Genomic DNA, 17,863 nt, shown 5'->3' with positions numbered 1-17,863 from the left:
TTGCCCCCTTCTTGCCTCCACAAGTTTGGTTTCTCTTCCTATGGCCTCATTTGATTTGGAAACCATGGATTCTGGACCCAGTTCCAGATCTACTGTCTCACCCAGATGGCATGGTGCATCTGAACCTCCAAAACCTCAAGCTCACTGCGTGGCTTCTCCAGTTCCCATGATTGGCAGGCATCCTTCTCTTTCCTCACCTGTATGACAAATTGTTATCACTCATCACAAATCCTCTACGAGGAAATTAAACCAAAGTAAATGGAAAATATTTGCTAGATGAGCTCTACATATTGAAATAGATCTCTATTCCAGTCCTATCCATAAAGTATTAGATTTTTTAACTTCACTGTACCAGTCGGGTTCCTTGGCTTCCACAATTAAAGAACACCTAGCTGCAATTTCAAACTTTCATGTAGGACTGGTGGGTGCCCGTCTAATGTCACACAAATTGTGTATAGCTTTCCTAAAAGGCCTCTTGATGCTAATACCTCCTTTTAAAATAACTATTCTCCCTTGGGATCTAATGGTGGTTCTTCAGGCCCTAACCAGAAACCCATTTGAACCGTCAGCATCTTATGACTTGAAACATCTGTCTTGGAAAAAACTTATTTTTTGGTGGCTATCACTTCTGCCAGAAGAGTTTCAGAACTTCAAGCCCTATCATGCAAACCTCCATACTTAATTTTTCATAAGGATAGAGTTTCACTTCAAACTAATCCTTCCTTTCTGCCCAAGGTGATATCTGAGATTAATATTAATCAGACTCTACAGTTACCAGTCTTTTCCCCTAATTTTTTGAACAAGGGAGAATTTTTTGACCAAGGGAGAATATGCTCTTCATTTACTTGATGTGCACATACAACTATGTTTTTATTTTCACAGAACTGAAGTATTTAGAAAATCAAGCCAACATTTTGTGGCGTTTTTTCCCTCCATCTAGGTAATCCAGTCTCTAAAGTTACCTTAGCCAAGTGGCTCAGAGACTGCATCACTTTCATCTACCATTCTAAAGGGCTTCAACTCCCAAAAACAGTTCAAGCCCATTCTACAAGAGCAGTAGCTACATCTGCAATCTTTCATGCCAGAGCTTCCTTAGACAACATTTGTGCAGCAGCCACTTAGTCTTCTCATCATACCTTTATCACTCATTACAAATTGGATCAGATCTCAAGGGGATAAGCATCCTTTGGCTCTATGGTCCTGAGGAATATTCTTCCATGAGACCTCCCAAGACTAAAGTAGCTGGGGACTCTGTCCCACTGTCAAGTATTGGGGTGAAGATTGACAACAACAGATAAAGAAGTTATGTCTTACCGTAAAGTTCCATCTCTGTTGTCGATCTTCACCAATCCTTGACATCTCCACCCTCTGTCCCCTTTCCTGAGACTCTTAGTAGACCGAATTTAGCCCTTCACTAGTTTCTCTATAAGAAGTCATATCTGGCCTCAGTGAACTTAACTATCATGTATCCATGACCTTTCATGTCTATCTGCCACTCTTTGGCAAACTCGATCTTTGGTGATTTCTGAGAGGAGCATTATGGATAGAGCCTGGCTGAAGAGTTTGGAGAGCGCGAGCTAAAGTAAATGGCCATCTCAGTTCCAAGGTTCGGAACCGAACCTACTGATAAGGATTGGTGAAGATCGACAGCACAGATGGAACATTATGGTAAGACATAACTTCTTTTTAGTGTCTTATTTCCATGATGGTAGAATTATGAAAGGGAAAGAATTCATGGATTCGCTTTTCTTTTAACAGTGGAAAATTGTTTAGGTTTATCATTGGCCATTTTGGGCTGGTTTCTATCCCTTTCAACTTTCTGGAATAAATACATGTGTTTGTGCACTGCTGGGCTAAGGTTAAACTATTCCCGGTGCAAAAAGTCTGCTCTTCGAATTTTCCCTTAGAACTAGCTAGTTTATCAGCAGTAGCATTAAAATATTTATACCTGTGACTAGCATTTGCTCTAAAACTTGCTAAAAAGCACTAGGAAGCCTTAATTTGTTACAAGCACTCACCTCTCCTTGGTAATAAGGAGAAAATAGTCATAGGCACTAGACAGCCTACAGTTGCAAGTACCTTGCCAAAAAGTAAGGGAAAACAGCTTTTGTACTACACAAAGAAAGCACCTAACAAGGCAAGTCCAAGGGTCAGCTTCCGGTGATTTCTCCTGCCCACCTAGTGAATCTGGGCATAGTGGGGCAATGCAGCAATTGCCTGATTTACACAGACAACCCTCTACTCCTACCACCAAACACTGCAACCTGCGAGAGATGCACTTACATAGCCAAACTGGAAGCAAAGCTCTCTCCAGCCAAGATTGTGCTAGACAGTCAAGAGGAGAAGGTTAACACCCACACAACACCTCAAACAACACGTAGTCCGTCAAAACCCACACCACCAAAACCCACACATAGCAACACAAAACCCACATATGTGGAGGCTCTTAACATTAACCTGCCCAAGCAACAAGGACCTCTGAAGCTGAAACGCAAACAAACACCACCCCCAAACACAACCAAAGCATCACATAGCTCACAACACCAGTGTGCCACCCAACAGCAGCCCCTAAGGCAAGATAACTTACCCAACACTTTAGTCTTAGGTGACTCTATAGTCAGGCACACTGATGTCTCACTCACCAGGCTGAACAAGGAGAAATTACATTTAGTTGCCTGTCGGGTGCCAGGATCCGCCACATAGCGCATGCACTCATGTCACTCTACAACAGGTACAAATATGACTCTGTCATTGTCCATGTTGGAGTGAATGACTTCAGACTTACCTCCCTGGACTACATGAAAAGAGGCATGGAAGAGCCCTCGGATCATGTAGCCCAGGCAGGTATGACCCTAGCCCTGAGTAGCATCCTGCCATCACCCAGAATGATACCACAGTATAAGGACAAAATGATTGACTTCAATAATTGGCTAAGCTTCTGGTGTCATTCAAAGGGGATCCAGTATCGGTCTGCCTGGGATGACATGATTGACAAACCACGATGCTTTGCAAGAGATGGTTTGCACCTTTCACTCCTGGGATTCAGGTTACTGGCTAAGGCTCTTGCCACCTCTATAGTGCCTTTTTTAGGTAAGGTTCAATGGACAAAACTACCACTGTAACGGGTACAAGCAAGCAAAATCTGAAGGTAATGCTATTCAGTGCTAGAAGTCTAAACCTCAAGATGCACGCTCTCGAGGCTCTCCTAAAAATGGAGAACATCAATATCTGTGCAGTAACTGAGACCTGGTTCAAAGCTCCAGAGAGCACCCCTGCAGTACCAGGCTACAACTCATACCACACTTTTCGGCCACCAAACCAGGACAGAAACACTAAAGGTGGAGGAGTGTCCATATTCACCAAAGATAGTCACACCTCCAGGCTGGTTGTCCAGCACAATGCATCTGAAATTCTCCAGGTGCAACCACCACTATGTAAGACTGCAATACAAATTGTAGCTTGCTACAGATCCCCCACCATGCCCCAAGATTCTCACTACACCTTTCTAAACATACTGGAAAATATTAAGATACAACCAAACTCCCTAATACTGACCCTTCCATTAACTGGGAAAACTACTCTTGCACCACCACCTTTGCTCAACAGTTCTTGGAATTCATAAATTCCAACACTCTAGAGCAACTAATTCATAGTCCCACCAGGGGTACCAATTTTCTAGACCTGGTCATTACCATCATCGGAGATTGATGCTCCACACCAGTGGTCACTCCCCTCATTGGTCAGATCTGACCATAAGCTAATCACCCTTGACATCCACATCCCACCCCCACCCCCTCTGTAAAAAACTTCTCCAAAACCAGCTTCATGCTTCTCAAGTTGGAAGTAACAAACTTCATGACACCCATGCAGATGTGAACTGGAAGTTCAACTGCTGAATCCTACACTAAGGTGCTGTATGAGCACATTCACTCGTGCATGGACCGAGCCATCCCAAATAGAACCAAGACACTGTCCTCTAAAAAAATGAAGCCAATCTGGTGGTCCCCTGCCATAAACAAGCTGTACAACAGAAGGAAGAAACTGCTGCAGAAAAGAGGAAGAACCCAGGATTCAAAAAACTCACTCACCAACCTCAGTAAAAAGCTGAGATCCCTCATAAAATCTTCCAAAGCTAGTTACAAAAACAAAATTGCCAAAGATTCCAAAGACAACCACAAGGCATTCTATAGCTATGTCAAGAATCTCAATGGCAATACTCAGGTCTGCTCTGAGCTACAGCAGAATGGCACTAGATATACTGATCCCAAGGATATTGCCAATATCCTGGCAGATAGATTTAGTGCCAACTTCACCCCCTAAAGGACCCATCTCAACACCAAAAGAATGCCAAATTCCAGTAACCACAGCCACTCAGGTAAAAAACGCACTCTCCAAAGCCAAGAATACAGCATCCATGGAACCAGATGACATCCCGGGCTGTGTACTGCATGCACTACAAAATGAACTGGCATCTCACTTATGTGTCATGTTTAATCATAGCCTCACCTCAGGCTTTGTGCCCACTGAGTGGCGCACAGCTACAGTCATCCCACTCCACAAGGGGGGATCCACTTTGGATCCCAGGAACTACTCTCCCATCAATCTGACGAACCTGATCTGCAAGGCCATGGAACGTATTATCATGGAACTTATAAACAAAGATATTGGCAACCTTCAAACACTGGACCCCACCCAGTTTGGGTTCGTGAAGCGCTGATCTTGCCACCTGAACCTGATCGACTTCTTCAAATAAGTCTCCAGAGCTGTGGACAAGGATAAGGTGGTTCACACAGCTTACTTGGACCTCGTCAAGGCTTTTGACACTATTCCCCCACTCTGGAAATATAGATAAACTTACTAAGCTGGGCATTAATCCCGCCGTCACTCGATGGGTTGCAAACTGGCTTACTGACAGAACACACACTGTAAAAGTAGCCGACTCCAAATCCAGCTCCAGACAAGTGACAAGTGGTGTACCTCAGGGTTCTGTCCTGGGACCACTGTTGTTTGGCATCTACTTCTCTGACTTCTTCTCACCTACACTAAGGGACTCTGGCTTACAAAGTTTGCAGATGATTGCAAGCTGGGAGCCATTATTGAATCCCCAAATGATGTGGATATACTATAAAAGGGCCTTATCGAAACAGATGCCTGGTGCCAGAGCCATGGGCTCAAGCTAAATGCCAAAAAATGTATAGTTATCCCCTTTGGGAAAAAAACATGTACCTGTGAACTACCACATAGGTGGCAGTACACTAAACTCTGAAAGTGTGATAAGAGACCTAGGGACACAGGTGGACAGTGGTCTCACCTTTGATAACCTCATAGCCACAACAGTTAGAAAATCCTTCTAAGTGGCACACCTCATCACTAAGGGCTTTTCATCCAGAAAAAAGGAAGTCATTGTCCCTCTGTACTCATCCCTCATTAGACCCATTATAGAATACAATGCCCGTTTGTTATGTACTTCACAAGACATCTGCAACAACTAGAAAGGCCGCAGAAATACCTCACAAAAAGAATCACAGGCCTAAAGAAGATGCCTTATGCTGACCGTCTAAAGAAACTCCAGCTATACTTTGTCGCATATCGCCTACTCAGAGGCGATCTCTGCCTAACATACAAGGCCATGTCAAACCCAGAGTTGTTGGACATGCTACACTTAAAGAAATCCCAATCCCAATGAGCCACACTCTCCAAGGATCTTAGCCTTGTCATCACAATGAATAGAACATGCTGGAGGGATCGGTTCCTGATCTAGAGACTCCCCATACTCTGGAATAGGCTGCCTATACATGTCAGGTAGAACGCCTCAGTGGCCCTCTTCAAGAGGAACCTTGACGATTGGATGGGAGAAAGGAAATTCACCGCGAGGATGACATCAGTAGCCCTACTAGACAGGGGTCCAGGAAAGTAAATATTTGTGGGAAGCAATAGCCAGGGAATCATTATGGCTAGGCTTGTATAGGCCCTAGGGCCGATAGCCTAGTACCTGCCTATGAACCTAAGTTTTAGAATTGGATTAACATGTATAGGTTGCAGAGTTGCTAAAGCAGTAGATAAATTTAATGATGCAAAATATTTTTGTACATTGATTATAGAGAATTTTATTGGGATACTGCATCTAATTTTTATTCTTTGACAGATAGCCAATTAGACAGTTCCATTTGTAACCTGATATGATTCTTAGTTTTTGCAGAGGTCACAGCTGTTTTCTTCTACTAGTCAAAGTTGGTTTAATGCTGCATTTTGTGTTTTTGTTAATACATATAGCATTGTTCTGTCACGCAGACTGTTCTGTTTATAGTCTGTGCTGATTTTTTTTACGCCCTGTCCTCCCTGATCCACTCCCAGAGTGGATAAGTGTTGGTTAATATTTTTGTACAAAAACGTCTCTCCTTAGACATTATTCTACTATGTTTCTTTGGTATAGTTCTCTCATACAGACTATTCTCTTTTTTATCTGCGCTGAGTGTTTTATGTCCTGTATTCTCTGATATAGTCTCCCTGAGTTAATCAAGATTAGTTGACACTTTTGTACTATTTTGACTGCTTAGACACTGATATGTTGCTGGGACATGGCATTTTACCCTATGTCATGGTTCTATTGTTTGGCTTGCTGCACTATTTTCCCTTTACTCCTCCCACTTGTGGCATATGATCCTTGCATGGTCGGGTTTTGATTATGACTCTGTACAGTTACCTCAGTCTCTTTCATCAGCCCTGTTCTGCCTCAGTTTCAGAGACTATTTTCCCAGTAAATATATTTTTTTTGGTTTGGGTTTCAATTTTTTTTATGTTTTCAGCTACATCTTTGATAGTCAGTTGTCAGTGCCAACACTGTATGCATTTTTCTGTGGTTGTTTGTATGCGTTCTTCTGTGGTTGTTTTGATTGGTAGTTTTCTGCTCTGTTCAGCTATAGTGGAAGGTGACTCTTTACTTGGTTTTAATACTGTCGTCAGATATTCTTCGGAACTTTGTTTTTGACACCCTCCCATGTCAGTGCAATCATACTTTATGACCTTTTTCATCTTGTTGTTGACTGGTCCCTTGAAGGTTGACCTTGCCTTGTTGGAGTCAACCTCCATACTTTTTACTTCAAATTAATTTGACCCTTGGGACTTCCACGGAATTCATAGGTTCCATATGAGTTGAACTTAATCTCAGTAGGATTAATCTCAATGACATTCAACCTCAGCATTCTCATTGGGTCAACAGGTTCCTTTAGTGTAGATCTTAGTCTCAGTGGGACTGAGCTCAATACTACCAACCTTGACTTTTTTGAATCTGAGATCTCCTTGGGTCCAACATTTTCTTTGTGGTTGACTTTCTCCTCATTGGGGTCAGCTTCAATCCCTGTGAATGTCTGTCTCAAGCAGTATTTTAAAGAAACACATTATGAAGATTTATTGGAAGTTCAACAAAGTCAGTTCCTCAAAACATGTTATTAATAGACCTAAATGCACATGGTTAGAAAAAAAGAACTACCAAAACCACAAGAAAAGACTACAAACAGATATTCAGATATCTTGTTTTTATTTTGTTGATGAAATGTTAGAGCAGCAAAACAGCACCACATTCAGTCTATCTAGTTGATGTAAGATATATAAGTGAAATAGTATGACCGCATGTGAACCACTGTTTACTAATATTTCATACTAAAGAAATAAAAAAAATGATCTCTGTCTGTCCATCTTCTCCGTACATTACTAAAGATTTTTCAGGTACCTTTTTTAGATGTCATTGCCTGTATTTATTAAGAGCATTGGATAGTTGCTGGCTTGTCTGAAATCATTCACTAGGAAAGCTTAATGGGATTTTTTTGGGTAGTTAAACATTTACTGTTTTGGGATTGATATTATTACATGGAATCTCCATAGTATTATTTATAAGTATTACTTAATGAGTAAACTTGAATATAGTACAGTAAGCACAGATACTTACAGAAAACTAAAGTTGTGCAATAGTATGCTTCATATAAGTTAACAGTTATCATCATCTAACTCTAGTGAAAAAAACATCCTGTCTTTCCAGATGCATTGGCTGAAACATGTATATTGCAGAGAACAGCATGCTAAAACTCAAAAGTAGGTTTAGGGCATAAAGATAAAATGTCCAGATTTTAGAACAGGTAAGAGCTCAGATGACTGAAATTTCTTGAGAACAATTGCATCTATTGCTTGACTATATAGATGATATTTATACCAATAAATGAGAATACTTTATATAAATTTTGTTAGTAGCCTAGTAATGAACTAAGGAACAAATTCATTTGGTATTGTGGACATTGTGAAAGCTGCACTGGTACATTCCAGATAGTGAAAGAGTCCTCTCTTAACAGAACAGAAATTATCTATATACGTGATGAAAGACTGACAGATGTTCTGGTACCTTTTAGCAATGCTGACATATTAAGGCAATTGAACCTTCATATGAGAACAAGTTTCTCATCTAGCCTGTATGCTGTTTCTCTTCCTTGCATGTGCAAATGATATTTCATAGCAGTTTGATAATGGGCAGTGAACAATTTTGCTATTTTACATTAGATTAAGAACAAATGTATTTAGCTGTCAGCATTCGTCCCAGATAAATGATACCAGATAAACTTAGCTATATTACTTTTTAATATTATAATACTATTAGTCCTCTGAAAGTTTTAAGAAATATGTTGTTGAGTATGTCCTTATAACTGCATCAGCTTTGTTTGTTTTTAGTAACAAATCCAAAATCCTGGAAAAGCGTCTTCGATACTTGAATGATCACTTCACATATAACCTTTATAGTAATGTCTGCCGCTCTGTGTTTGAGAAGGACAAACTGCTGTTTTCTTTTCTACTCTGCTGTAACCTCCTTATGTAAGTGAAATATTTTATTGCATCACAGTTAAAACAGGTACAATGTAATGATGATACCTCAGAAAGACAGCATGTATATGTTCTGTAGTGAATGAACTGTTAATGAACCTGACTGTCCTGCATTTATAAGTAATTTGTTCTTTCCATTATTTCTGGTAATATGGCATTTTTAAAATGCTAGCAATTGAATGAGAGTTTCTTTTACATTTTAGTACTTTACATTAAACCTTGATGTATATTAATTTACTTTACAAATGTAAAGTTGTCTTTGTTGACTCTCCAAAAATCTTCAAAACAAGGTGATTCTAACCAGTACAGTAAGCAGTACAAATAAAATGTGATCTTTTATCCATTAAATGTGATTGTTTTTACTGCTTTATGGGCATTGTTGTAACTTAATGATGAGAAGAAATTTATATCACACCTACTGAAGGAAGAAAGGGAGGAGATGGTTTTGAAGGAAGGCCATATCAAACCAACATAAAACCATTTTTGGCTAATCAACATATTATATTTGTGGTGCAATGGGCATAAAGAATGCTATATGTTTTACTTTCTTGTATTTTGTATTGCTTCATTGCCTTCTTCTATTTTGTATATTGTGATTTATTTTTTACACTGTAATTTACTGATATTCTACTTTTAATTGCATATTTAAACTAGGAAGAGACCACAGTATCAGGCCAATTACGATTAATTACCTGTGAAATGAGGGTGGAGCTAGGAACTAAACCTTCTATTTAAGGGGTAAAATAAAACATTTCAAGGCTTTACTGGGAAAGCTGACACGTAGTCTGCCACAACTTGCTGTGAGGGAAAGCTTAATTTGTTTTTGCTTTCTTGCATTTTGTATTGTTTCATTTCCTTATTTTAGTTTGTATATGGTAATTTATTTTCTTTATACTGTGTTTTACTTGTATTCTGCTTTTAGTTGTATATTTAAACTAGGAAAGAGATCACAAGTGAGTCTGGTGTAAGTCACACAGAAATTAGAACATGTCAATTAAGGTTAATTATCTGTGAAATGAGAGTGGAGCTACAAAGTAAACCTTCTATTTAAGGGATAAAATAAAACATTTCCATGATTTACTGTAAAAGCTCAACCAGGCTCTGCCACAATTTGCTGTGAGGGAAAAGTTAGTTTGTTTTTGCTTTCTTGTATTTTTTCTGCTTCATTGCCTTCTTCTAGTTTGTATATTGTGATTTATTTTCTTTATACTGTGTTTTACTTGTATTCTGCCTTTAATTGACTATTTAAACTAGGAAAGAGACCACAGCTGTTTTTCTTGTGAGTCGCACAGAAATTGAATTTTCCCCGCCCTTCCACCTTGCTGCTGTTGTGTTTTTTAACTCAACTGTCTTTCTAGTTGCCTGTCTCTTTATGTTAATTTGACCACATATCCCCTTCCGTCTTCCCTTTCACTGGCTAGTATGAGTAAGCACAAAACTATCATTTTGTGAAATCACTTCTCTTTAACTATTTAAATTTATTAGCTATCCCACTGTATTCCATAGAACCATAATACAAAGTACCCACCGCCTTCCAATCTATCTTGTTCTTTTAAAATTAGTGGCTCTCCACTTAGATAGCTAAAGCTTAAGTTACCCCCACATTCATGTCTAACTGCTTAGTGCACACTACTGCACTTAAGATATTAACCCATTTTTCCATCTTACCTTTAAAATCTGCAATATCTACTCCAAGACCACCAATTATTTGAGAGCCCACACTCTACCTCTCAGTAGTCATCTTGAAATTAATGCTTTTGTTTTGTTCCTGATGAGAGAAGAGGCACAGAAACATTATTTCCTGGAGACTGCTGATCACTGGAAAGCCTAATAACAGCTTCATAGGTACCAGCTTGGAATTTGTGCTTATATTTTGCTCCTGGTGTGAGAAGAAACAGAGTGCATTGATTCGTGGCTGTTTCTGGTTTAGCATTGAGTGTATTTAACCTTCCTGATTGGTCTAGTTGCTATTCAAGATATCTACCAGAAAAAGGCTACAGCAAGCCTACAGACTCTTGTATCATCTGAGACAAGACATTGGATGACCAAACAGTCTGTGGCCTCTTCATATCTTGTAATTGGTGCTACTGTTTTGTTTCTGGTGACAGAAGAGGCAAAGGAGCATTTTATCCCAGCAGCATGAAGCTGTGGTGAGACCAACACTAGTAGTAGCCAGACAGTAGTAGGCAAGCTAATTCTTTCTTTTCAGTAGGTACTGCTTGATTTTCTTCTACCTTTAGAATATCTACCTAAATAATTTCATTTTAAATTACTTGGAAAGTTCATACATCACTCAGGACATGAACTGAAGGCATTGAACAGTAAAACTTTATAAGGGAATTTATTCCTGGCAAAAACATTACTAATTATTTTACTGTGGACCTTGCATTAACTCTTTGCAGTAGTACTGTCTTAGGAATTTTGTTGTGTAATTAATAATTACTAGGGTATATTGATGGACATTATTTGATTTTACAAGTGGATCCATGATGTCCATAGCTACATGTTTTAAAGGGACCTCTGCAATGGGAAAAGGTATTAGACAACTGTTCAGTCTTGCCCTTGGACAATCTGGACAGGCTGCACAGACATTTTATATGTCTTTCACAGTAAAAGGCAAAAAAATCTAGCCTAAACTGGCTTTTGTCTTATCCATTCCTAAATAGCCACCACAATGGGTCTGTGTGCCAATTTCATTACAAGCATTGTAAAAGGATTTGGAACTAATAACTTACCCTATATAGGAGGTCATTTCAGAGCTCTAAGTAGGGGTATGTAGTGGAGCATACTTGCACGTTATTGAAGCATTGGTGGTTCAGTGGCTTTAGTTCATAAATGTAATGTCACAGTGAGTTTCATTGCAATGTTTTGTATTGTGCATACCAGTGCAGCTCTTTCCAAGGGTTTTTACCCTTTTCTCCACTGTGGTGTGACCTTGGAGCTGGTTTATATAACTTAGGGTGATGGGGACTATGGGAGTTTACCCTTCTGTAGAACGTACTTTTTTGCATTTTCTGTTTTTTGACTAACTATAAAGAAAAATGTGTTTTCTGTGTTTATCGACTCACTCTTTTCAGTCTTCAAATTTCAGAAACAGTCAGAAAGACACAATTCAGTCATGCATGGGTAAACCATGTAGCAGGCCTGTTTTTTTTTTTTTTTATTCCCCATCTACTCTATTTATTATCTCCTTAGCTATACTCAAGATATTGTCTTCTCACTCAATTCTCTTAACTTGTCATGGCTTATCCGAGGTCAACTAAGTTGCCATTTTCCTAGTAATCTGATATGAAGTGGAAGCCATGGCCTTTACTATCACAAATATAGGTATATGCTTTTCCCATCAACTAGTTCATCTCCTATAGAGGACAACTGATGACATTATTTTTTTTCTACCAGGTGTTCTAGCTGTTTCACTTTTTCCACAAGTGTGCTTTGTGCTAGCTTTATAATTAAATGATGCATTCACCTTCACTCTGGGATCTTGCTAAATAAAACCAATGTCTTTTGGCTTCTCCCGTTAGGGGTCACCACAGCAGATCACCGGTTCGCAGATTGATAGGCAGTGGGGTTTTTACTGTGTCAAGTTGCCAGCCAGGTGCCCAACCTTCACCGAAGGCGCACATACATACACCTACTGCATGTCTTTAAAACTCACTCGACCACAGGGAGAGCATGCAGCCTCTGCACAGAAGGTGCATCAGTTGAGAAATGAACTGAAGAATCTCTTGCTGTGAAGCAACAATGCTAACTGCTGCACCACCAAGGCTGACTCTGAGATCTTGCTAAATAGTTGGCTTAAATAAATAAATAAACAGTACTTCACAGGACAGAGACAGGCTCCTGAAGGCTTCTCTTTATACTTCTCATGGGCAATGATAACTTGAAATCCCTTTCCCATGCAGTTCCAGACAAGCAGTGATAACCTGAAGTATCTTCCCTTTGCACTTCCTCACAAGCAGGATACATCCAAGTGGCTTCTCATTTAAAGGGTATCAGCTCCTTTCCCTCACAAGAATGATATCCAGATTGCCTTCCTTTTGGCACATGTTACTCCTTCTTTAGTCCTCCAGGGGTGTCAATTTGTCATTTACAGGGCACTGGGTGTTTGATAGGTCTATTTGTAGCTGTCCTTCATCAACGTTTACCTGCTTGACTATTTCCAAGCAAGCACATTTAAAGGGACCAGCCACCACTATGTTACAATATGTACAACGTGTGTGTACTTGTGTGTGCCGTAAAATAGTATGGTGGTTTCCAGCTGAAAAGGCTGTATTTTTGTACTAAGTGCACAACATTGTATTTTGAAGCATTTTTTTATGTTAATGTTACTGATAAGAAGACTGCATGTAGTAGTTACCTTTTTAACAGGGAATACCTGCTGTCACAGCGATTGGTATTCATGTGTTAGGCTGAGGATATTAAAAAAAAGGAGGTCTGATGTCACATAGGGGAAGGTCTCGAAGTGTCAGAGGAGTTTTGTGAAATTAAGAAGAGATGAAAATTAGAGCATTGCCTCTGAAGAAGTGTATCAGAAGGACTGAGTCATCATAGCAACACAATATCTAGCTCTTCTGATGCCCTGCGCCATTCCCCAACCTGCCATTATCAACTTTAAGTTGAGGATCAAAAAAAAGTCACTCTCATACTTGAGGGCCAAAAAAAGGACACCTATACTACTTGAGATACAAAAAATCTCTTCCATCATTGAAAACTGTAGGAAGCAACTTGCTGCAGCTTAGTCCACAGACCAAGTGTTGCAGCTCTTTAGCCCCGACTGCAAATGCAATATCAACATTTATTTCTGAATAACAGTAGTGCACTAATGACCAAATGTCATCTACTAATTGCACTTCCTAACACCTTGGGCCAGAGGAAATTGGAGTACCTGGAGAAAACCCACATGAACACAGGGAGGACATGCAGAGTCCACATAGAAGGCACCCCAACTGAGAATTGAACCAGAGAACCTCTTGCTGTGAGGTGACAATGCTACCACAGTACTACTGCGCTGTCCAACAGATGATCAGCCATGATCTGCACATCTAAATTCGATAAACATGCAAATTAGCTGAAAATAAGGTCTTACCTCGTCATTGCTAGCGTGTTTTTGAATCTCAGATGTGCGTGTTGTGGTAGAAGGGCCTTTCTAGCAGGAGTCAAATGGCTAATATCTTTAATAAATTCCCAGGATAGATTCATTAGGTGCTTTGGTTTCCTCAAACATTCCAAAGACATGCAGTAAGTGGATTAGACACTCCAAACTGGCCATTAATGTGAGTGTGCATGCAAGTGTATGGTGTGAAAGAACAGCTGCGGCAGACTAGTCATCCAGCAGTGTAAACCTTGGCTGTAGATGATTGTCACTGTTGAAGTAACACCTTGACCCTATGTGCAAAAATGGGAAAAAAGAGGTTGTGGATGGATGTATGGATTCACTAGGTTTTGGAGGCTTATGCAGGGACTTTTTAATGGCAGCATACGATAGTTTGTTGTGTATTTGTGTAGAATGTAATGGTGGCATGTGTTGCTCATAGGTTTCATTTGTTTGTGAGAGGGAAGTCTTCAGTTTGGTTAAGTACTTTTGTTTGTCATATATGAATAATGACAAGCTAAGCAATAACTCGTTGTCTGTGAGAATCAGGCAATTGTTATACTGCCTGAGTAAAATCAGTTCTATAATTCTGGCAAATGAGGGTGAACAAATCTGGCTGACCGTCCATTTTAGTCAAAGAATACAGTAAAGGAATGTAATATTATTTAATCTGAAAAAAAGTTTAAGTAGTTGGTAATTCATTGGAACTAACATATTATTAATATTACAGGTATGTGGCTTAGGGTTTATTAAAAAATGACCTGTAGCTGTAGTACAAAAAAGGCTAAGTAATATTATTTGAATGTGGCTAAGGAATTTATTTAAAAGGGCTTGTATCTGTATAGTATGAGGGGAAAAAATAATAAAGAGAAGAAGAAGAAGAATAGTTCCCAGTTATCTATGGTAGTACTGGGCACAAATCTAATTAGCAGATAATTTATTTATTTTTTATTTATTTTACATTTGTTAACCGGGAGAGTCCGACTGGACGCAGGTCCATTTTCAGCAGAGGCCCGGGGAGAAAAGCTCCAAGTTAGTTAATTTACAAGTTGGTTAAATCATTTGGTACAGATGTAATAAGCATCAATAGAGGTTAATGTCAAAGTTACAAGTTGTCAATGTGATTCTATGCAGCAAATAGTCATACACAGTTAAATATCACATGATACATAGGTCACATAAAAATGATTGCTAGATTCTTAGTCTACACAATAGGTCATATGTAGGCAGTCATACAAAAAGTAATAATAAATGTTAAGTTGTCTATCTCGCCTTCATTCTTGCTGGTTGGGTTCGGAGCCGAGCCTCGGCTCCAACTCGGCCATCTTCAAAAGCTCGAGTGCTGCTTACTGGCTCGAGGCCCCCCTATATCCCATGATGCTTGGTGCTAGATACCCAGATCTCGTTTGCCGCTTTCGCTACGAGGTTACGTTTACTGGCTCAGGTCGTATATTTTTCATTTTATTACTATATATTAGGGTTTATTGTATATTATTGGTTTAAATATTTACTGTTTTTTTCATAGTTGTAGGTATTCCTAGTGTTTAACCCCCCTTGAAAACTTGTTTTCTTATTAGAGAGTTTTTTTTTTCCCCTCCTTCCCCCCTTCCGTTAGGGTAGGCCGTTTTAGTTAGAGGCTTATCTTTAACATTGTAAATTCTTTCTATAAAAATTGTAGTATTTGTAGGTTAGTTTTAGGCTATCTTATACTATTTTTGTGTGTGTGCCGTTTGGGTGTGGTAACTTGTGTGGACTGTGTGTGTTTTTTTTCTAGTTACCAATTCCCCCTTAGTACTCTTTATTAGTATTGTGATTTTCCTTTACAGGAATGTCTAAAGACACTTAAGTGTCAGGATTCAAGAAGTGTAACTCATGCTGTCAGAAAATGTCACTGACAGATGGTCACACTTCTTGTGTCTACTGCTTGGGTTCCCTACACCTGCAGGACTCTTGTTCGGTGTGTCACGCCTTTAGTCCAAGAGTCCTGCAGGAGCATAGGAATAAGCTTATCCTTAGGGGTTTGCTTAAACCTGAAGGATCACCAGCAAAGACTCAGTCAGTGAAACCTTCTAGGCCATCGAAGCCGTCGGCTCCCAGCTCGGAGCCATCGCCGGGTATGGCTTCTGCTTCAACTTTGGTTCCGGCTGGAACCAAAGTACATATCTCTACATCAACTTTGGCTCCGGCTGGAGCCGAAGTACCTATTTCCCAGTCGGCTCCAACCCTCCCGTCGGAACCTTCAGGGAGTCGAAAACGCTCCAGGTCACTATCCTTGGAGTCAATACACTTGGCTCCAGGGTCTCTCTTATTGCAATCTGAGCAGAGTCATTGATCCCACTCTTCTTGGTCTTCTAGGCTATCTGACCATGATTTGGAGAGAGTGGTGAACAGGCTTTTAAAGTCGCAGGCCCTGGCCAAAATGCTATTCAGCCTCCCTCATCAGGGTTCAGCTCTACCTGTTTCTACAATAGTTCCTCCTTCGACTCATCCCTTGAGTTTGGAGCCGGAGCATGCTGTGGCTGGAACCGTGGGTCCGTCAGCACCGATACCTCCCCTTTCATTTCCGTCATCGGCTCCGATCTCTTCCATGGTGCCGTCCTTGCAGGGATCTGGGCGCCGGGACTCCCTCATCGGCTCCGAGGGGGCGAGTGGCATCTGACCCTTGTCCGACCCCCTTCTCCCTCACGGAGCTTCGGTGCAGGTGAGTTTGGCTCCTACATTGGCTTCAGAGCCATCTCTCTCGGTGCGGGGAAGGATTCCGGTCTCTTCAGAACCGGAGCCTTCTCCGGTATCAGGAAGGGGTTCCTTCGAGGTCATGAGGAGTGTGCTGGCATCTAAGTCAGCCTCACGGTCAGCCCCTCGGCTCCTCCCCCCATGGTGCCTGCTACTGCCTCTGCCCCTCCTCCAGACCCCAAGCGTGGGGAACAAGTGCTCCAGGGTACCCCATTGGGTGTATCTTCCTCTTCCGAGGCCTCCCCCGTTCATTCAGAGGAGCCCCCTTGAAAGAGGAAATGCAAGAGGAAACATGTAGATTCACCTGAGTCTTTCACTTTAGATACCGACTTGGAGGAGTCGGAAGGGTCCCCGAGATCCCCCTCTGAGGACATCTCCTTCTCAGACATCCTTGAAATCCTTAGGCAGAAGGGGAATTGGACTACCCTTAACCCTTCCGAGGATGAGTCAGTATTCCTGGACGCGTTTGGTTCCCGACCCTCCACCTCCTGGGTGTCTCCGCCTTTCGATCCACTGATGTCGGTGGTGGCTCAAAAGGCATGGTCAGCTCCACACACAATGGAACCAACTCCCCACAAAATTCATCACTGCCCCTCAGGACAAGCAATTTCTGACCAAGGGTGTTACTGTTGATGCCATGGTGGTAGCAGCGGCCACTAAAAAGGAGTTGGCTGAAACTTCTTCATCTGTCCATCTCCCTAATAAGGAGTCTAGGACGATGGACAGATATGGGAAGCGGATGTTTTACTCAGCGACCTTTTCCATGAGGTCTCTGAACTATTTGTGCCATTTTACCCGCCTTCAAAGGGATCTCCTTAAAGAGTTAGGAGATACCCTTCAAGATCCATCAGCTGCGGGGGCTCAGGCTAAGATTGCCTCCCAGCTGGCGACTCTAAATTCTGTAGTAAACTCCTCCATGCAGCTCATCTCTTATGCAGCCGATGGAGCGAGTAGGGCTGCAGGCACAGGTGTGACTTTGAGGAGACATGCTTGGATGCGGCTATGCAACTTTGCGGAACCCTTCAGGGCGTCTTTCACCAACACCCCCTTTGATGGTTCTGCTCTGTTTGGACCACAGGTGAAGGATACCCTTACCAGGTGTGAGCAGGAAGGCAAGACTCTCTCTGCCGTTGGAGTCCGTTTTTCCACTCCTTCAAGACCGTATCCCAA

General features: G+C 41.0%; 1 protein-coding gene across 1 annotated transcript in view; it reads left to right on the top strand.

The window, feature by feature from the left end:
* Positions 1-17,863, top strand: part of DNAH12 (dynein axonemal heavy chain 12) — a 4,520,724-nt gene that overhangs the window by 3,857,616 nt on the left and 645,245 nt on the right. Inside the window, exon 57 of the mRNA XM_044078497.1 lies at positions 8,716-8,856. Coding sequence (XP_043934432.1) covers positions 8,716-8,856 — 141 coding nt within the window. The remainder of the gene's footprint in view (positions 1-8,715; positions 8,857-17,863) is intronic.

This window comes from Protopterus annectens, chromosome 7.part1 (genome assembly GCF_019279795.1).
Source record: "Protopterus annectens isolate FY-2018-M chromosome 7.part1, PAN1.0, whole genome shotgun sequence".
NCBI classification, from domain to species: Eukaryota; Metazoa; Chordata; order Ceratodontiformes; family Protopteridae; genus Protopterus; species Protopterus annectens.
This window is presented reverse-complemented; position numbering and strand designations above follow the sequence as displayed.